This window comes from Benincasa hispida, chromosome 6 (assembly GCF_009727055.1).
Source record: "Benincasa hispida cultivar B227 chromosome 6, ASM972705v1, whole genome shotgun sequence".
Lineage (NCBI taxonomy): Eukaryota > Viridiplantae > Streptophyta > Magnoliopsida > Cucurbitales > Cucurbitaceae > Benincasa > Benincasa hispida.
Window position 1 is genome coordinate 23,183,270 of NC_052354.1, and position 23,482 is coordinate 23,206,751.

Genomic DNA, 23,482 nt, shown 5'->3' on the forward strand with positions numbered 1-23,482 from the left:
AGAATTAAACGAAATAGGAGAAATTTATATTTAAATATGATTTAAATATATGAAGATGGATTTGTGCAAAATTAATTTAATATTTAATATTAAATCACTACAAGAATTTTGGGCTTTAATGTCGGTTGAAAAAAGTGAAATCGGATGTATAATTTCGGTTTTGTTTTTTTTTAAAAAAAGCAGATCTTAATGTTAGTTTTAAACCGACATTGTAGGGGTACCTTTAATGTCAGTTTTAAACCGACATTAAAGACCCGCTTAATTTTTCCCTCTTCACTCTCCCCCTATTTTCCTTTTCCTCTCATTCTCACACTTGCCTCTTCAGACCCTCTTCTTTCTCATTTCTCTTTTCCAAACCCTTGCCAATGGGTAGCATAACCCGCGTCGTCGTGCAACCCGTGCAGATCTATCGTGGTGTAGATCTAGCTTCCGTGCAGATCTGTTCATCGTGCAACTCGCGCCGCCACATCTAGTCGCCCGAATCTGAAGTCGCTCGGATCCGTATGCACCGTTCGTCGTTTGTTTAGATCAGTATGCTCTTCTTTTTTTCCTCTTTTAAACTCACAACAATTTTTGTTCTTATGTTACGCCTCTCAACTGTTTGTGTAAATGTCTCAATGTTATGCCTCTCAACTTTCCTCTCAGCGCTAGACAATCGTGTAGATCAGCGCGGGCGTTGAACGATTGTGTAGGCGGGATGCTGGACGATCGTATAGCAGATGCACGGGTGCTAGATGATCGTGTAGGCGGGCGTTGGATGATTGTCAATCGTGTAGGCGGGCGTTGGACGATCAAATAGCAGATGCGCAGGTGCTAAGCGATAGACTACACGATGGCGCTACATGATAGGCATGAGCGCTAGACGATGAGCAGACGCATTGATCCGTGTGCCATCGTTCGTCGTTCAATCTGAAGTTCACCGTTTGTCGTTCATCCAGATAAATATGCTCTTCTTCTCTTTCCTCTCTTAAACTCATAGCAATTTTTGTTCTTATGTTACGCCTCTCAACTGTTTGTGTAAATATCTCAATGAAAGCCAACTGCGGTTTAACTTCAATATGTCTCTCTGCTTCTAGATTTGGGCCTACTTTTTATGTGTCTATGGCCTTTGAAATTCGATCTGATTAATGGTTTTGTTGTATATGATACATTTGTTGAAGTATTGGCAAGAGGCGTTGCCAAGAGTTGCTTCTGCGTTGGGTATGCGTGAGCAAGAGCAGTGAAAGCGAAATGTTGAGCACAAGGCGTTGGGTAGATGATCGTGTAGTAAATGGGTAGCGCTACACGATGAGGTAGGTGATCATGTAGGTGGGCGCTGGACAATCATTAGCAATACGGGGAGCTAAACGATGAGGTAGACGATCGTATAACAGATGTGCAGAGCTAAGCGATGCGTTAGACGATCGTGTAGATATGCACGGATGCTGGACGATCGTGTAGGCAGGTGTTGGACGAGTGTAGGCTGGTACTAAACGATCGTATAGCAGATGCGCAGGCGCTGTACGATCGTGTAGGCGGTGCTGGACGATCGTATAGCAGATGCGCGAGCACTAAGCGATAGACTACATGATGGCGCTACGCGATGGGCATGAGCGCTAGACGAATGAGCAAACGCACTACACGATAGGCGGAATGCTAAGCGATAGGCGATGACGTTAAGCGATAGGCGAATGCGTTAGACGATAAGGCATTAGTGCTAAACGATGGAGGTAAACGATGGGCGAGGTAGCTAAACGATAGCCTATGTGCGAGATTGTTTACTAAACGATTGAGCTATATGATGGTTTGAGAACATGTGCATTATACTAATTAGTTTTAATAAGTTTTAGTTGATGACTCACAGTTTTAAAAAGAAGATTCTCTCATTTATTCAACTATTGAGTTTTCTAGTTTTGCAGGTGGAAAATGAGTAAAGATTTGATATCACAACCTCTTTATGCTTTTTCTTGAGGAACTCTATTAAAGAATTTTGCCTTGAATATACCATTTATTCACATTCCCAATAAACACGGTTAGTTGAATATGAATTTTAATCATATTTTCACTTTCAAACCTTTGTCTTAAACCTTTTTTGTTTGTGATCCTTTGAACAACAGTGGTCAGACAAAGATGCCTATAACCAGACACTGCTGAAGCTAGGGGGGTCTGTTCAAGAAGAATTATGAAGGGATCCATCCATACTTACCAAGTGGAGAGGGACAGTAAACTCATAATTTTTGTATTATTTGTAATTTGTGTTTTCAAGGGCTGAATTATTGTACGACCTTTTAAATTATAATTTTATAGCAGAATTTGTGGATTAAATGTAATATATTTGCAATCCATACATAAACAATATGTCATAGCCACAACGTTCGGTGATGATGTGTCATGTTATACTTTTTGACCAAAAAAATGGATTCGACAACGGAATTTAAAAAAACGGACAATAATTGATAAAACGGACAGATTCTGGGCTTTAATGTCGGTCGGTTGCAAATTTCATTAAAGGGCTTTAATGTCGGTTGCAACCGACATTAAAGACAGTGTTATTAAAGTCTTTTAATGTTGGTTTAAAACCGACATTAAAATCCTTTAATGTCGGTGTAAAACCGACATTAAAGCTCGAAATTCTTCTATTGAATTAATTAGTATTATTTAAAAATTAATTTTATAAAATTAATTAAGTTTTCAGTTTTAAAATCAAAATTGATTTTGAAATCGGTTTTGATGAAAATGAAAAACTGGAAACATGCACAAATGGAAAAAATGGTTTTTTCATTACCCATTTTCAACTAGCTCACATAAACACGATTTCCTCCTCTTCATTTACTCCAAGCATGAGCTGCAACTCATGCAACATTCTTCTTTGCATGTTTATCTGCAATAAATAAAGAAGATTTGAGTGAATTTGAGGCATGCATTCATAAGTAATTTTAGAGAAAATTTTGGGTTGAAGAAAGGGTTCTTTAAACAAGTGGTGCAGTGAACTTTTCTCTGGTTTTCCGTTGCTTCAAGCTATTCTTGAGTTTCACAACTCATTCTAAAGCTCCAAGAGGATAGTGGGGAAGATCTTAAGGTGGTTCATAGTGTTCTTTGGAGAAGACAACTGCTGTTAATCAAGATCTTGAAGAGTTCTACAAAGGTATGACTACAAACCCTCTTATATTTGATGAGCATGCTTTAGTTTCTACCAAAATTAGTGAATTTGAATGCTTATTGATCCTTGTTGCTTCCGCTGCATGTTGATACACTCTTACACAATGCTTACCTTGCACTTGTGTAACCTAGATTGTATTAACACATCCTTGACTTGTACTTGCCACAAGCTAAAGTTGATCCTTCCATCAAATTTCTTCCCATCAAACTTTATTGGACTCATAAACTTAACACACATCTGCTTCACTCCTAGAAAATCAGTCAATAGTGAACAATTCACACTATTCATAAAATATTACAGCTCATTTCAAGAATTCTTTACTGATATGGAAGCTCAGTCAAAGCTGCAACCACAAAACATTCAAGAAACTACGAACCTGGCGCTATGATATCATTCGTTGGGAAAAAAAAATCTCCACTTATACTGTAGGAATAAGCATAAAAATATTAGAGAAATTATAAGAAAGCAATAAAAATTGAAAACACAAGAATTTATGTAGAAAGTTCCCAACTCGGAGAGAAACCATAACTCACTAGAAAGAAATCCACTATGTGAAAAATTGTTACAATCACACAGAGCAATTCTCTCTCTCATCCTAATTACAAGTGCACTCTCTCAAAACTTTTATATTGCTTGCCCTTTTCACACTCTCAAACTAGAGAATACATAAATGGAATTTAGCTAGAGTTAACAAACTCAAGCTTAAAGTGTTTTTAATTAGGATGACTTGAGACTAGAGACATAGATTCCTTTTATAGGCTTGGAGTCCGTCCTCGTTCTTTAATTTAATAGATGTAGGATTCTTTAATTCCAATAACTTGTAAAAAAATCACAATATGAATGCATCACAAGTTTTGAAAATGCTCGGTGATCATAATGAAATTCATGGAACTTAAAATTGATGAAACAAAATATCTAATCTTTTCTTAAAAAATGTATGTAAATTAATAAATAAGTATTTTATACTTTGTAAATATATTAAATAACATTCATCCTATTAAATTTTAGTTAAATACTTTTAGCTAGGTTCAATTATTGATGTTGAAAAATAAAAGACTTAGAAATAAAAATGTATCTATTTTGTTGTTCTCCTTTGAAAAGTTAATAATTAACAAATCCTAGTCAAACTTTTATTGTTGTATCTACTATCTATAGTCCTCCTACTTCCAAATAATAATAATAATAATAATAATAATAAGCTATCCATCCATGTAATTTTTAAGGATAGAGATGTAATTAAAATGCACCATTTCAAAAATTGAGGAAAGATGAGAAAAGATGGAGAGAAAATACTTTTGAGTTGTTTAAGATTTGGATTTAATTTTTATTAGTTGATACGTTTTAAAATATTCTAATTTTAGATTTGAGATTTAAATTTTATTTCAATTTGAGATTTAAGTTTTGTTTTAATTTAATTTTTGGTACATTTTTTAATTTTAATTTTTTCCGTTAAAACTCACTTTCACTATGTGGTGTTAATGTCTATTAATTAATTTAAAATGATTATAAAAAATATAATTAATAAAAAAATTTCATTGAAATTAAATTTAGAATTTCACCTCATAATTATTTTACATTAATTAATAAACATTAACACTAGTTATTGACGGTGAGCATTTAATAAATGTAAATCTTGAAACCTATGAATCAAAGTAAAACACCATCAATTTTAAAGAATAAAAATCTAACATTAACGAAACAAAGCTTGAAATTTATGAATTAATCGTGTAACATTTCGAAGCCTAAGAAAAAAATATTTTTCTTAATATTTATGTTGAATAATTTCCATTTTCGGGATAATATAATATTATTATGGTATAACCAAGGTTTAAAAATGTCAATTTCAAATGAAAATATCGATTTTATGATTTTTAAACAAATTAAAATGCTTATTATTTATATTAGGTGATATTTTGTTACTTATTTTTTTATATTTTATACCTCTTATGTCGATAGTGAAGTATATGGATATGAAATCCTTTGTGTATGAAAATGTGGAGGAAAGGGATATTTAATTCCCTGTGTTGCAGTTCAGATGTTATGATATGGGGAAGGAATTGGTTTGGTTTGGTTGTATTGTGTGGGCTCCACTTTTTGTTTCTCTTTCTCTCTCTCTCTAGTACATTCCTGTCACACAAATTCAATGGAAACGTCTGCTATTGGGTTTCCCAGAAAGTGAAAAACACAAATATATATATATTTTTTATTTATATTAACTCTCTAAATAAACAAAATATCAATAATTATAAAAAATAAACCAAAATATTTATAAAATATAATAAAAGTTTAAAATTATCAATGATAGATTTCTATCACTGTCTATCAATGTAAGCTGATAGAAGTCTATCAATGTTTATCATCGTCTAACATTGAATAGTTATGAAATTTCGTTTTAATATGGTTGATTCGGAAGCGCAATTAAAGGATAGAAATACTTATAAATAGAAAAATCTAGTGTTTTGATACAAAGTTTAAATATTTTTTTAATATTTAAAAAGACCCTTCCTTAAATAGAAACTTAAAACTCGACCATTTCTCTCAATTTGGTTGTTTTTTGCTTTAAAAATGATAAACATAAATGAAATAATTTATTTGCGCTGGAACCCGTTGCTGACACAATTAATGATCAACTTTGAATTTCCCTGAAAACGTTTTAACTCGAGTTAGTTAAAATCAGACCCATTCCCTCTGCCTCTTTCTTTATCTCTTCTCTTTTTTTAACCCACTACCGGGAAATTTTCAGTTTCCATCTTATCTTACAGAAGTTCATTATTATTTTTTTTAAATATATTTTCAACCATTGGAGTACTTTCCATTTATTGTCTACTATATGTACATTTTTTTTTATGATGTTGAGTTTGTTGGTACGAAAGAGGCTCTTTGGAGCGTAATGTTTGTGAAGTTCATTTGTCAATATTTGAGGTGCAACATTAAGTTTATATGTTTGGATATTTGATGCAGTTTTTTTGAAATCTAAATAATATACTTTTATGATTATTCTTTTCGTTTTGAAACTTTTTTGTTTAGAGTTAAGTTGTCCTTGGAGGTGGTTATCGGATCTGGAGTTAGTTCTTGAAGTGTTATAGTGGTCGATGGGTGGAGTTATTGAAAACATTAGAAGAAGAATGAGTTAAGGGTGAGTTGGTAAACCACCAACATTTAAAGTTGGTGGGCCAAACAATGAGTTGATATATTATATTAACTAAAGTCAACTCCTGTTGGTGAGCCAAACATCCCTAAAGATCTTTTTTTAATATGTAGAGTTTGCCTATATTACAAAATTTCATAATTTTTTTTAAATGATCCATTGTAATGAATCTCAATTACAAACGTAATTGAATTCCTTTTTATTATATTTACTTTGTCTATATAATTTGATACAGTTGAGATTGTTTACTTTGCATTGTATGATATCATTGTCTTCTTACCGTTACCATGACCATTACTATTTAAGGTCAATCTGGTATTTATAACGGTAACATTAATGGTATTCTACTATAATAATAACAACATCTCTAACAGTAATAGTATCTAAGTGCAAAAATTGAAAAATCATTCAAAAATATATTTTTTAAAAAAACTGGTGAGTGTTACGTAATTTCGAACGTAATCGAACCGATCATCTTAAGGTCCCTAATCAAATTGTGTTTGTTGATTACGAAATTGGTTGTGGGTCCTACATTTCATTATGATTACAAAACACACCGATACACAAACAACAATTGTGATAAAATGAAACTAACTTTTTAGATTACCATTGATGGATTACGTTTTCAAGAACATAAATGTGTCCAATAATCTTAATTATTTAGATTCTAAGGTCATGTTTACCAATTCATAATGAAAATCAGTGTGATCGTGATAAAATTTCATTGATAGATAAATTGTAATGAGCTTAAATCGAAAACATAATTGGATTCATTTTGATTACATGTACTTAAAATTATGAATTTTATCAAATTTACTTTTATCTTTACCTCTACCTCTACTTCTGAGGGTCACACGGTAACGATAACACTAAAAATATCAAAATTAATAATTTTTTAGTTATAATAGTAACAATATGACGTAATTCTTAGACACACTTAATTTATCAATTAGATTATTTTGATATAAGACCCATATGCTAATATAAATACAGAACACAAGTAAAGAACGAAATGACGGGGAGTTTTTTATTCTCATTTGGCGTAAGTTATAGTGATTTTTGATGATAAGCAAAGAAGGTGAAGGAAGCAGGCTCCGCAGAAATGGTGTGTTTGACAAGAAAGCTGTCCTTAACCTGCACACCTCCAAGACTACCACAGTTCACATTATGAGTCTTTTCTTGTCAATTTTGAGAGGGACACACCACTACACACCACTAACACCAAACCAACAGTCCACATACTCCTCATTTCTCTCTCTCTCTCTCTTCATTTTCATTTTTAATTTCACTTTAAAAAAACACATAAACTAGAAATTAATAAATAATAATCATTTCCCACCCCCACCCCCCACTTAAATGCCCCCTCATAGCCTCATACTCATACTGTCTGTCAGGGGTTGTTAACTAGCTCACAAAAACAACCCCCCTGTCCCTCTCTTTCACACACATGTACAAAATTGAAATTTTCAAAACATTTAATTTTATCATAATATATGTCAGAAACCCAAAACAAAGATGGGATGTAATTGAAACTTGAGAGACCCTGAGAGACCTCCCCGGCTGGCCTCAAGGAATGGGTTCGAACTCGAAGCCGTGCGGGAGAGGGCACTGGAGGCCGGCGGAGGACACCAAGCTTAAGGAACTTGTGGCCCTTTACGGCCCTCAGAACTGGAACCTGATAGCGGAGAAAGTGGAAGGGAGATCGGGAAAGAGTTGCAGATTGAGATGGTTTAACCAGTTGGACCCGAGGATTAACCGGAGAGCGTTCACGGAAGAAGAAGAAGAGAGACTAATGCAAGCACATGGAGTGTATGGGAACAAATGGGCTATGATTGCTAGGCTTTTTCCTGGACGGACGGATAATGCGGTCAAGAATCATTGGCATGTTTTAATGGCTAGAAATTGTAGACAACATTTCACTGCTTACAGAAGGAGGAACCTTACTACCCAACCACTACAAAATCCTAATTCTCCGCCGACGGCCACCGCCCCACCGCATTTCCGCCTCTCTTCTACTATCCCACGTGCCAATCACATGCCTTTTCATCTCATCCCACCTGGTGCGTCTCATCCTTAAATTACTAATTTCATTTACTACAAAGTTTGAATTTAATTCATTTAATTTTAAATTTTAAATTTAGTTGTTATCATTTAATAATACTTTTCTTAAATAGTTTTTTCGATCTTTTTCTAAATTCTAACAATTAAGTTTACAATCCAACATTCTTTTTATAGTTTGTGTAGAAGTTTTTGGTAATTCATGGATTTTTTTTTAAAAAATTAGGAATGAGTTTGAAATACATTTTTAATATTTAAATTAAATAAATAAATTATTTTAAAAGAAATTAGAATATCTCACAACCATTTAAAATAACTTTTAATTATATTTAAATAGGCTTTTTAAAAATATGTATATTTTTAAATCAATCCAAGGTGTCAAAACTTATTTTCCAATTTTTATTTGCAAATTTAAACATGAAGAAGAGGAGATTTGTTCCTTCTACTTGGGAGATATTTAAAAGATATTTTAACCAGTTTAGCCATAAGTAAGTCTGACAGTAAAATTGAGCTTTTAAACTTCTAATTCTTCTAATTAAAAATGGAACAATAATTTTTAGGATACTCAGTTTTAATTTTTTGATTGATGGGAAAGAGAAGATTTTTTAATTACATTTATATAAAATAAACGGGATGTAGAGATGCCTATTTTATTTTAACTTATAAATGCTACTTCTACCACAATGTTCCTCATTTGTATTAATCTTAACCTATAAATACTATTTCTACACTCATTTTTATTAATTTATAACTTTTAGACAGTTTTTTTCTTCTCGGATTTAGCTAGAAATTAAGGGTTATGAAATTAGTTGGTATTAAATGTAGAGTAATGTTATTTACTTTAATTATTGTGATATGTATGATGCAACAAAATTCAATAGGTGAGGCATAGAATTAAGAGAGATATTTTGTTTACGTAGGCTCAGAAACGAGCAACGAAATGGAAGGCATATCGTCTTACAGCTACCACAAAACAAGCTCAGATGAAGCAAATCAAACATGCGGTACGTATTATCGTCGGTCATATATGATGACCGAAATGCAACAAAGGAGCAATTACAATTACAATTACAACTCTCTTAACCAAATCGGAAAGAAAAACACAACAACATGGGATCACCATGTTTTGGGAAGCGAGGGATCGTCATCAGTGAGCGAGGAAAACGGAGTGGGGAGTTCGGACGGCGTGGTGGAAGCGACGTTCATCGACTTTCTTGGAGTAGGAGGCAGATGAGAGGGAGCTTAGAAAGGGAAGGAAACAAAGAAAAGGGGAGGGTTTGTTTCTTTTTTTGGTTGCAAATTGCAATCATGAGAAGTGGCCTGAATGTGGGTGTGGTCCAAGATTTGGAAGAGGCCATTACAAGTAATAGAGCAAAAGGTAAAGAGAGATGATTTGAGTTGGACTGTTGGAGTGGTGAAAAGATATGGAGTCAGTCAGTGCCATTGAAAGCTTTTAGATATATATAATCCCAAAACTCAAACCATCATTTTCTTCTTACTTGTAAGTTGTACCCTCTCTTTTTGCTCACATAATGAATGTGATGGCCAAGCCAATGCCTTTTGTTCCCAAATTTATCCATTTTCTTACACTCTTCACTACTTTTTATCTACCATTTCACTGCCCTCATTAAAACTCTTCTTCATTATGAGTTCACATTGAGTTTGGGAATTGTGTTCTAATGTGGAAAATTCCAATGAATAGAAAACAAAAATAACAAATCTAAGCATCATTCTTTTCAAATTGTAAATATGGCCAAAAAAAAAAAAAAAAAAAATTGTTTCTATTAATGTCTATCAGTTTCTATCACTGATAGATTTCTATTGTCCTTTATTAAAGAAGATTAAAATTTTGTTATTTTGTTTAAATAGTTTTCTTTATTTTTATATTTTTGAATACCCCCTATATCAAATTTATATTTACATCAAGTTTAACTGTTTTCTTTACTTTAGATTTGGTCTATCAATAGTATATTTAACAACAATCAACATTTCAACTGTGTATCAGTAGTGTATCTAACAACAATCAACACCCAATCAATATTTTATTTTGAAGTAAAACGTGTGTATTTAATTTTAATTATAAGTATGATATTCCAAGTGTATCAATAATATATCATATACATGACATGAGTGTATTAGACACTAATCAGTAAATACTTGAACTAAGACATGAGGGTATCAACAGTATATTTAACATCACATTCCAAGTATATTAGTAATATATATATCTAACAACAATCAACCTTCAATTAGTAACTTATTTGAAGTAAAACATGTGTGTTTCCTTTTATTTTTTTTAAAAAAATATTTGTGTTTCATTTTATCAATATGATATTCCAAGTGTACTATTAGTGTATAAGATATAAGACATGAGTGTATCAACACCAGTCAATAAATACTTGAAATAAGACATGGATCAACCACGGATCTAACATCAATCAACATTTCACATTCTAAGTGTATCAACAATAAATCTAACAACAATCAACATTGAATCAATAACTTATTTTTGAAGTAAAACACATGTATTTTATTTTATCAATATGATATTAGTGTATCAATAATATATCATATATAAAACATAAGTATATCAGACATCAATCAGTAAATGATTGAGGTACGACATGAGTGTATCAACCATATATCTAACATTAGTCAACATTCGAAGTATATCTACAATTAATACATCTAACAAAAATTAACATTCAATTAGTAACTTAATTATTTTGGAGGAAAACATGTGTGTTTCATTTTATAAGAATAATATTCCAAATGTATCATCAATACCTATTATACATAAGACATGAATGAGTAAATACTTCAATCAACAAACATGATAAAAATTCAAGTACATCATTACGCTATTAAGCATCAATGATACACCTACTACAAGATATATATCAATGATGTATCGATGATGTGTATCAATAGTGTAACGTTTATTCAAAATGCAAGTATAATGTAATATTGGATTATTATTAGTATGTTGACGCCCATTCAAAATTGTTTTTTATAATATTGACATATCAAAATACTCACTAAAAATATAATTTTACATATGTTATTTGTATATTAGTAGTATATCATTAAGATGAATTAAGATGATTACCTAACTAGTTTCACTATAAAAAGGTATATAATTACGCTAATATACTTGGTTCTTTATTAATGAAGTATATCACACATACTTTGGAAAAGTCGCATGTTTTTCCTTCTCGCCGGATGCTTGCATTATTTGGAGGTATAAAAGGAGATTTTAGACTTTTATCAATTCTATTTGAGTTGAGCTAAAGTTGTTTGCCATATTTGCAAAAGAGAAAAAAATGTGGACACGCTTGCAATATACCATTTATTTTTTGTTAAATCTGCAATTATCCCTTTTATAATTTGTAAATGAGTTAACTGGTATGTCCAATATATCAATACTCATTTAAAATGTATTTTACGTTATATCACATCAATGGATCACTTGTAGTCTTTATGCTTGAAACTGCCTTTTTGAATGAGTATATCCATATTCTATTGATAAAATTGTAACGTATTTTGAATTACTCTTAAAACATCAATTTTAAACTTTAAATGAATTTTGAATGAAATGACGATATGTTAGTGATATATCATTGTTATACTTGAAATTATATTTAAAATGAGTATTTATATATTATTGAAACCTTGATGATCATATATGAAACCAAGAAGTTTTAAAGTGTATTGATAATTAATAATACATTGATGTTGTACTTGAAATTGCATTTTTTAATGAGTTTTGATATACTATTGATACAATATTGACACACTATTGAAATATTTGATATACATTTTGAATGAATACCGATATACCTATTGAAACTCAAAGATTTTGCTTTAAATGAATTTTGAAAAAGTATTGATACCTATCGCCGATTCACCAATGTTTGAAATTTTATTTTGAATAAGGGTCAATATACTATTGACATATTTATGAATATACTTTGACTCCATTTTTAATGGGTAATGATATATTACTGACACATCAATAATGTTATACTTAAAGTGAATTTTGAATGATATATTATTCGATATTGAAGGGGTCAGATTCCATCCGGAAGTGTGTGAATGCCTTGCTTTTGGTTTTGCTTTATAACTGAAAAACACAAAAAAGAGAAACAACATTTATAATACATAAATAATAGACTAAGCATACTTTAAAATTAAATTACAGATAAGAAGAAATTCATACCTTTGAAGGATATTTCTTCAAATCTTCTCCAGGTCTTCAACAATCGATCTCCCATGAATAGTATGAAGACGCCACCAAAAAGTCTTCTATACTATTTTCTTGACAAGGACCTGTTTGCGGGAACCAGCTTTTGAAAGAGAGAGAGAATCACGTTGTGGAGGAGAGTTTTTCTACAAATAACTCTTTCTCTCACTAGAAGAAAACACTCCTTTCCTTACGCTTAAAGTCGTCGGGAAATGCTAAAAAATGTGTTAAGAGATCCACTCCCAATGATAAACTAGTTGTCGGGAGTTTGGTTGGGATATATCTGTCGAGAGAACATCTCCCGACGTGGCAACATATATCGTCGGGATTTGAATAAACCCCCGACACTTGATATACGACATCGGTAGTTTGGAACTCCTAACACATGTATAGACATTGTCGGGAATTCAATTCAAAAATTGAGTTCCTGAATTTGAACTCTCGACGACTTACTAGCCGCCGAGAGATCTAAGAACTTCTGACGTTTTTCATCAGGAGATAGTCATTTTTTTTTAATTTTTAGTTTTTTAAAATTTGATCTGAATAACCTAAAATGTATATCATTATTAAGCAAATAAAAAATATTCACATAAGGAATAAAACAAACAAACAAAGTCGATAGTATTCTTTATTACACAAAAGAGAGAAAAGTTCGCAAAATGGTCTACAAAAGAAATATGTCTTGACAATACATAGAAGAAAGAATTCTCAACATCATCTCCAACACATCATCTCCAACACAAACATCTCCTACACATCATCTTCAAACAACATCTCCAACTATAATTAAAGAGTTTAATTAATTATTCACGTACTGTTGGAGTGTCAAGCTACATGTCCATAAGGTCCCCTTGGTAGCTCAAAAGAATTTTGTTGAAAATAAGTTTTTGGGTTAATTTGAATTGTTCAAATTAATAAGAGGGAATTTAATTATATATGATATAATTAAATTAATTAAATTATATATGATATAATTGATATAATATATTTGATACATTAATTGGAGAAATAAATATTTGAGTGAGATTTAAATAGTTGTCAATTTAATACAAATATGATTTATATTAAATGCTATAAAATAGAGAAAAAGAACTATAGTTTATATTGTATGTGATGCAATATTAAAACTATAGGTTATAAATACAATATGATAAGTTGGTTATCATATTTATTTATATTATTTATTTTTTGAATAATAATCCATTTTTCTCAAAAACTACCTTCGTGGGTGGCTATGGATCTTTTATGGCAATTGGAATAAAATGAAAAAAAAAAAAAATTCATTTTACCAAGAAGACTAAGAAAGAAAAGAATGCATATATAGACTATATGATAGTCTACACAAAATTTTAGAGCCTATACGATAGGTGTCTTTGTCTATGTGATAATCTATACGATTGGAAGGTTCAGCTATCCGATAGCCTAAATGGTCGAGAAGCTTGCTATGCGATAGTGCTTCTTCGATCGTCTTCCTCCTCCAAAATCACAAATATCCTCTTAACCAAAATAGTTAGAGCCCACCACTTCTGGGTTCTCACCATGAGCATACTGAGGAATCCGAGTGGTAGTGTCTTCTTCTCATTTGGTTCGTGATTCACTTGAAGAAGGTCTTCAAGTACTTATTGTTGTTTGATCGAGAAGTTCGTGACTGTTCGAGAGATATGAGAAGAAGTGTTCAATAAGTTGTTATTGAAAATATGTATTGCTTATTTTGTTTTAGAAATAAATCTAATAAACTAAAAGATCCATGACTATTACATGAGTATTTGAACTTTATGTGAAGACATAAAAGTGGATCAGGTTCGAGTAAATAGTCAAAATGATCTATAGTATATGAATGAGGTTGGGTGCCTTATTCTGGTAACACTATTGGATGCGGCCCACTCTGTAGTTGTTACAAGGAGTTTCAAAGTGCTACATACGATGTGATCCTAATTCGTACATGTTATGACATGAGGAGTTGGGGCGTCCTGTGCAATAGACTTGTACAAGATCGGACCACGAAATCAGTCACTCTTACTTTCTAACGCCGTTTATTGTTTAAGATTAACTATTTCAAAGCGATGACCTAGGTAACTTGACCTTAATCTTGATCTAACTAGGAGCTCCTATTTATTCGGGATTATCCTTAGATTTGCGTAGGTAAGGGTTGGCTCAACAACGTCGGTTCAATAAACCTCCATTTCAGGGGTAAGACTGAGTAGATAGCTGGAGACATAGGGAGCAAGATGGAATTCGCTCTTACCCGCTTTCAAGGATAGTAGATGTTGGGATTGGTGTCCTAATTCTTTCAATGGTCTCGTAGTTTGTAAACATCTTGTACACATTGTTATTAATAAAATAAATGTTATTTTATATGTATTTACTCATATCCAATAAACTAAGATCCGTGGTTATTTCATGTAACTTAAGCACGTATGTGAGACATAGAAGTGGATCATGCCTTAAGTAATAACATAAATGGTCTGTAGTATAAGGATAAAGGAGGGATACTTTATCCTGGTGACACTACAAATACGACCTACTTTGTAGATGTTACAAATGTTGTAAAGTGCTACAATTGGTTTGATCTTGACCATTCATGTGGAGACATGTGAGCGAGGGTGTCCTATACAAAGAGTGTGTATAAGACCGGACCACGAGATGATTAGTCTCTTTATATAACGCCGTTGATAATTAAGACTTACATTTCACTAAAATGACCATAGGTGACATGACCTTAATCCTGAGTGAGTTGGGAACTCCTGCCTATGAGGGCGGTCCTTTGATTAGTATGGGTGAGAGTGGCTAGATTGCCAACTCAATAAGCCTACTTTTTTGGGGATTCGTCTGATTGGGGAGCTGAGAACTCAGCTACACAAGACAAAATTCATTCATTCCCTGAAGTAGGGGTAAGTAGATAAATTTCTCCCTTAAAGGCTGATTCTAGGTCTTGAACATAGCGACCACACTCTTTCTTTGGAAGAGAGGACTCAGTCATAGTAGGACTATGACTTATTGTTCATTAGAGGAAGTACTTAAAGAGTTAGATGTAACAATAGGGGTAAAATGGTAAATTGGTCCAGCTGTACTTATGAGCGATTTATGAAGGGTCATCACACTGTTGATTGGTTATATGGACACAGAAATATATCTGTAGTGCGAAAAGTGCAGTTGTCGGTCCTTAATGGAGTGACTAACAATTAACGGATGGTGGATCTCGTGACTAAAGATTTTAGTTAGTTATTCACGTACCGTTGAAGCTTTAAGCTACAGGTCCATGAGGTCTCCTTGATAGCTCAATGGGTTCAAGTTGAGAATCAAATTTTGGGTTAGTTTGAAGTGTTCAAATTAACAAGAGGAAATTCAATTATATGTGATATAATTGATATGATGTATTAGATACATTAATTGGAGAAATTAATATAAATATGATTTATATCAAATACCATAAAATAGAAAAAGAACTACGGTTTATATGTTTCATATGATGAAATATTAAACCTATATGTTATAAATATAATATGATAAGTTGGTTATCATATTTATTTGTAATATATTAATTATATGATAATTAATTTTTTTCCTCTAATAATCGAATTAAGTTGGAGGTTATTGGAAGTTTTATGGTAATCGTGAGATAAAAGGAAAATTGTTTTCCAAAATTAGTTATTGACTCATTCGGAAAATCTCACGAAAAAGGCTATCAAGTAAAAAGTGTTTTTACTAAGCGATAGCGTTGAGAGCATACAAGATCGAGCTACGAGTTGACTATACGATAGTTACTCGTTGATCGTCGCTACACGATCGAGTAGTGAATTCTATACGATAGGCTTCATCTTCTAAATGATCGAGTACATCATCTATACAATAGAAAAATTTCATCTCCCATTTACTCAATCGTCTACCTCCTGTCTTCCTCAATCCAAGATCATACATAGCTCATAACTCCTGGATTCTCACACCAAGAATACTGGTGCTTAATTTTATGAAGTGGATTATGGATGATATGCATTGATGAAATTGCGTTGTGCAGTCAAGTTTCCTCAGCGGAATCCAAGTGTAAATTCCACTGAGTTTCCTGGTAAGTCCAGGGTCAAACACAAGGACTTGTGAAAATAGGTTCCGTTGGTAATTTTTATGAAAACTTTGCAGTAACCGGATAAATAAATAAATTGTTGGGATTGTTGTTTGTGTTAATGAAAAATAAACAATTGCTGTGGAGTTTGAAATGAGTTGGTAAATGGAAGATGCGATAAGTATGCGGTGAACGGGTTGAGAAGGGTTTCGGCTAACACTTCCTAGAATGCGTTCGTGCTTTGCGACCATGCAACATACATACAATAGTAAACCATCTCTCGATGCGAATGCTACGACTTCTAATGTTAGAACGCATGCGATATATGCGATAAGTCTATAGAACCTATACATAAGCCTCTATTCTTATTTATGCAATGACAGGATAACACACACATAAATAAGGTGACCACATAATATCATTCCTATCTCTAGGATGCATGCGATGCAGGTTGGCAAACAAAGCTTATCTCTAAGTCCCTATCTCTTGTTGCGCAGTTCTAATATTACTCTTTTGAGTCTAGATTCTAAACTAGCTCTCTCGAGTCATTAGGTTCTTTCTTTAGACTCTCTCTCGAGTAACTCTAAAGGGTATTTTGCACAACATAGAACAAGACAATCACAAGCAATGAACTTCTTAGGTCATGTTAACATAGTTCTTCTCAACCCATTCGACTAGTTTAGCTACTCATGCGTATTAAAAGAGTGAATAGATGTAGAAATAGAACTTCCATTGTATAAATATGAAGATGCAGTACAAAAGAACAATGCAAGTATAGAATAAAAAGCCTGGTAGCAATCTCTTGCTGCCTAGGCGTTTACACTATTTTTCTACTCGTACTTAAAAGATAATCTCGCTCTCGCGAGAGTCGGCCCACTCTCTACTTCTACGCCCCAAGGTTCTCTCTCGATTTTCCTTGAGCGATCTCCGGCGTCACCACTCTTCTCTTGCTCTGCCTTAAAATGAAAGAAAACTATGAACAAGGACATGCAAACTTGTGGAACAAAGAATAGCTGAACTGCTGAACCTCTTTTCTAAAGGCTGCCTTTGGTATTTATAGAACATCCATGGTGAAAGGTGGCTTCTCTCTCATGATTGTGCAGATGGGACGACTTTAATTCCTGACTGATGCACCGAATATTTGTCACCGAAAAGCTGAATGTACTTGTGATCGTTATCAGCTGCCAACTTAGTTCAGATTCGACTGTCATCAGCTTTCTGTTCCATCGCAATTAATTAGCCTTTCATCCAGATGCGCCCACCATGTTGCACTGACCAAGTTGCGACAATCCTTCTCGAGCAATTTTTTGTGAGCACAATCATCGCAAAGCCTTGCGGTGAAGTTGCGTTCGACCGATGATTTCCTTATGATCGCAATTTTCGCCTTGCGTTAACGCATATTCTACATAAAAACACAAAAATCAACTGTTCCTATGCGTCGAACACATGCGACCGCAATATTATGAATGTGATGCTTAATGGACGCAATTTAACATGTTTTATCAACGTACTCTAGCATTGTTAAGAACTTAGCACTATGATAACGTGCATTTCTGCCCGTTATCAAATACTATGGTAACACTTGTGGTGGTGTTCTAAATCCATTCGTGGATCGAGTTGGACTCGATTGGGTTCAAGGTATATCCAGACGTTTATGGAGGTCATGTTCTATTTGTTGCATTTGAGTCCTTCTTTGGACGCATTAGAAATCGATCTAGGGATACTTGAAGAAGAGTTCTTCAAAGGTACACATATTCTATCCCTTGTTTCTTCTTGTAGTATGCTGTAATTTCTATTTATGCATAATCTGTTCGTTTTCGTTTAAGATTGTAATTATTGTGTTAATTCTAAATGGAATTTGGAATGATCCACTTCCGTTGCTCAAAGGATCTCTGTTTTGATTCCTTCAATTGGTATCAGAGAGAGGTTGTTCTGATATTTCAAATTCAATTGCTGTATTGAACTTCTTTTATAGTTTTGGTGGGTTTTAAGATTTCTACAATGTATTTAAGAGTTAAATGTGTTTGTGGATGTGTTGATGGATGTTTATGGATGATTACCTCTGTTTAAAGCTTTCTTTAAGTTTACAAAGTGTTAATTTGTAAGGGCCGCTGCTTTTTTGGACATAATTAAGAAGCAATTGAGTCTGTATTCAAAGTGTTTGAAGTTTTTTGAATCGTTCATGATGAAGCTTCGAAGCATGGAGATGCCATTCTCATCGAGGATAAAGACCAAAGGTTGGTCACATTGTGTAGCCCAGGCTAAATGATCGTTCATATTTGGCTAAACGATCGTGTAGAAAGTTCTACCCGATCGTGTAGTATTTATTAAACGATCGTATAGCTAATGGTAAACAATTGAGTAAAGTGTTTACTCTATCGAGTAGCGTTGGCTGCTCGATTGTGTGGACGCTTGAGGTAAACGATAGCATGAAGTATTTGATGCTCATATTTTTATAGGCGTGCGCACTGAACGATCATGTAGTTCAACATGCTTCATCATATAGTCACTGATTACACAATCACCCGGTATACGATACTTTACACTTGTTCAGCGATCGTTTAGACGATCATGCTTCATTACATCATTGTCATCTACTTGATCGTTTAAGGCATATGTTACACGATGTGCGCTGCGCGATCGCGAGATCTTCAAGCTTCATTGCATAGTCAAAGGTACTCGATCGTTACTAAATGATCGTTTATGCTTATACAACATTGCTAGACGATCACAAGGAGCTGTTACACGACCAAGGAGACGCGATCTTCGCCTGGACAGTTCAAGACTCGGTTCGCCTGTTTGAACCGGTGGACTTTATGCTCTTTGTAATAGTTAGCTTTATTCTTAAGGATTTGAGGCTAATATCACGGTTCATCTACTTTTACTTAGTGTATGACATATAGAATTAAAACTCACCTTAGGTTATACATTTTATTCATGCATCATATATTATAAGTGTTATAATATAGTAAATGGCATGATGAAATTACAAGAAAGCATGCTCATGCATCATGAAATATAAGAGTTATATTTATGCATGCATTAAGCATATTCATGCATCATCTTTATATTCTAAGTATTATAGTATAAAGGTGTATGAGAGCATGTATGCTTAGTTCATTGTTTTGTTATATAAGAGTTATATAAAAGTAGTAATGAATGAACAATGCATGGAGCATGATACTTAGGCTTATTTATAAGACTTATAAATGCCTTGTATATGTTGCTTTGCATTGTGGTTGGTTTTAGTTGTTTCCTGTTATAAGTATTATAATGGAAATTAGAACTAAAATCAATAATAAAGAGTTGCATGTGAACTTAGGTGAACTCATGTTTTTTAAAAGGGTTTTAAAATTTGATTGAGATAGACTTAAGTTCATGGTTCTAATGAGATTAGATACCTAAGTTTAATCTTTTGAATAAGTTTAATAGGAATAAATTGATTTGAATAAAAGATTAAAGTTGTATTAAATCTATCTATAAGGGACTTTTTGTTTAAGGCTGGTTCTAGCTAGGTTGGGGTATTTAAGCTGATGGAAACGGAACACCCCGAACTGGGAACCTAACTGGAAAGGTGAATTAGATAGATTTACTGTAAGCATGCAATAGTTGATCAAAGACTTCGTTAAAGAGTTTAATGAATGATGATAAAAAATTGTTTAACTTTCCAAAGCAAGCATTACTTTTGGGAAAACCTGAAAAGTCACTTAGTTAAAATCATTAAACGTGTTTTTTCTAAGTAAACTAAACTCTAGGTTATAAAATACTCAGTGGGAGGAAAAAATATATATGATATTGTTAGGGTTGATGCCCTAAATTCTCGTTGGATCCTGTAGTTTTTAAACACCTGTATGGAACAAACGCTTGTGATGTAATAATATGAGATATTTTCTTCACTGTTGTCTATGAAACATGAGATGTTTAATTTCTTTACCACAAACCAATAAACTAAGATCCCCGATTTTTGTTGTAACTTAAGCATGTATGTGGAGACATACAAGTGATCATGCCTTAAGTGATAACCAAAATGGATGCGGCTCGTTTTGTAGATAGTTACAAGTGTTGTGATGTGCTACAGATAGTCTGATCTTGATCATTCATGTGGAGACATGCAAGTGAGGGTGTCCTATACAAAGGAGTTTGTATAGAACCAGACCACAAAGTGTTTAGTCTTGTTATATAATGCCGTTCATGACAGAGGCTTCACTTCACTAGGATGATCATAGGCAACATGACCTTAATCTTGAGTTAGTTGGGAACTCCTACCTTTGAGGGTGGTCCTTTGATTTTCATGGGTGCGAGTGGCCAGATCGCCGACTCAAACCTACCACTTTGGGGATTTGTCTGATTGAGGACCTGGAAACTCAGCTACACAAGATGAAATTCACCCTTTCTTCGAAACAGGGGTAAGTAGATAGATTTCTCCCTTAAGGGCTGATTCCAGGGCTTGAACAAGGTGGCGCCACAAACCTTCTCATGGCCTGAGAGGTGTCCACTCATAGTATTATCACCGCATATTCTACTTGTTAGCCCTCAGAATTCTAAATAAAAGACTATGTGTTACTCCTACTTCTAACTATATAGATTGAGCAATGGAAGTATGACTATGAGAATTGGTAGAGACGCGAAAACTATTAATGCGTAATAAGATGCATGGAAAAATAAAGAAAATGGTGGAGGGGATAAATTCACCACAAACTTAAGCTTGGTTGCAAGGGTAATCCCAGCTCGCCACACTAATGCGTCGCACACCTCTTGGTGGTCAGCCACATGCTTATATCTCTATAACGCATGGTTGCGTTGAACATAAAAATATTCCTATCTCTAAGAACACTGCTTACTTTGCTTAGTGAGTTCCACTGTTTATCCTCTCGAGTTGTTAGTCGCGGCTAATCAGCTCATAGACAAGCATTACGACAACTCATAGACAAGCGTTGCTACAACCTCACACTAAGTAAAGAGGATTAACTCACTATACTCGTGCAACGCACACCTCTCGGTGGTTTGCTACATGCTTCATATCTCTATGTCGCATGATTGAGTATGCGATAACGCTTGTAATCTTTACTTGGTTCGTTGCAATGAAAGTAAGGGATGATAAAGAAGGAGATAATGAAGATGGTGTCGAAGGAAATAAAGAGATGCATTGATTACAAAATGTATAATGTCTTAAGCTAAAATGTAATACAATACAGAGATAAGAAGAGAGGTAAAGGGCTAGATGTGGGCAATCTCTTGCTTCCTGATAACTTGTAGAAATACAAGTTATTTATGCTACCTTATTTAGATATTGCGGCTAAAAGAGAAGGAATATGTATTGATTATATGAAAATTAGCTCAGAAATATAATAATTATGAATTAACATAATTACACCCACTAACATCGTCAGGATGTTAGAAGTATTTTTACTTTGTTTTGCAGGAAACCAAGTCACCGCTTGCGATCAAGGTTCAACGAGCAACTGAACAACGCATCACTATTACATTATGCCCATCAATAAAAAATGTAGAGACGATCAACGCAATGACGGCGCAATATGACAGTCGATCCCAAGCTGAATTTCAGCCGCATGTGGGAATAAATACAACACCGCATGCGAGCAACCAATCGAAAGATGCAGCTGAGCAACGCAAAGGTGGAGGATTGCGACACGTGAACAACTAACCGTTGTACAGATTTGACGGTCTGATTGCATAACAGAAAGAATATTTATTCCTCCATCTTCGAAATTTTCATAACAAGAAATGGGATCCACAAGCCAAGAGTCAAAGTTTTACACCTATAAATACCCCGATAGAATTCAGAGAAGCAAATCTCCATCTAGATCGGCGCTAAGATGTTGGCGCTCATTTGTATTTGTTTCTAACTCTATTTTCATCAAGTGTATTTCATCTTCTTAATCTCTTCATTCACAAATCATATATCAGACACTAAATAGTTTTATTGAATGTCTCAATCGTTTCCATTTCCACTTCTCTGTCTATTTTTGCTCCTCCGTTTATTGATTTCTCCATGAAGTTTTCTTAATACTTTAATAATTAATATGGATTAAACGAGTAACTTAATCTGTGATAAAGAGATAAATGCGTTTAGCTAAAGCATGCTAGACGACATCTACACCTGTGAGAGCAGAAGTGAAGATGTCATTCTGATCTGTCGAGAGAAGGTTAGAAGAATGCTTTAATTAAAGCGAGTAGTACTTCCAGAGATAGAAGCAACCTTGCGTTCATTACGTTCGTCCCTATTTCATCACAGAGATGTGGGAACGTGGCCGATCACTGAGAGGTGTACGCCATGGGAAAAGCGGAACCGTACTTATATCTTTAGCGCAATTAGGAAACTTGCGATGTTTGTATTAATTATCTTTTTTGTTTCTGCTTCGTACATAAGACTTGTCACCGCATTACACGATCTTTGCATAATCTTCACAGCCAGCCTTGACCTCAGTATCTTGTATCATGAAACCTGTATCTTGTATCATCTTACCTTAGATTTACTTTAACGCAATTTACGTTATTATCCCATTTTTACCGCTTTCCTTTACTTTATTGCATATTTAATTTCTTGTACACAAATTCTTTTATAAATTGAAAAACCCCTGGTCGCATGTATCATAAGCATAACGTAATAACCTAAAACAGTCTCTGTGTTCAACTTCGGATCATACCGAGAAACTTGCGGTGAAATTATACTTGGTTTCAATGCAAGGAAACTTGTGACAACGCATAACATACTACAAGAACATTCGTTAATAACGCATATCTAGAAGTAGTATCACATATCATCATATATCGCTATGCGTATGCCCAAGATAGAAACATTCATAAAATTTTCAT

At 33.6% G+C, this 23,482-nt stretch overlaps 1 protein-coding gene across 1 annotated transcript; it reads left to right on the forward strand.

The window, feature by feature from the left end:
- The first annotated feature begins 7,753 nt into the window (after window positions 1-7,753).
- On the forward strand, window positions 7,754-9,924 carry LOC120080399 (transcription factor MYB105-like). The gene is made up of 2 exons (XM_039035052.1): window positions 7,754-8,347; window positions 9,266-9,924. The coding sequence occupies exons 1-2, from the start codon at window positions 7,861-7,863 to the stop codon at window positions 9,577-9,579; spliced, it is 801 nt and encodes a 266-aa protein (XP_038890980.1). The 5' UTR covers window positions 7,754-7,860; the 3' UTR covers window positions 9,580-9,924.
- Window positions 9,925-23,482: the final 13,558 nt, after the last annotated feature.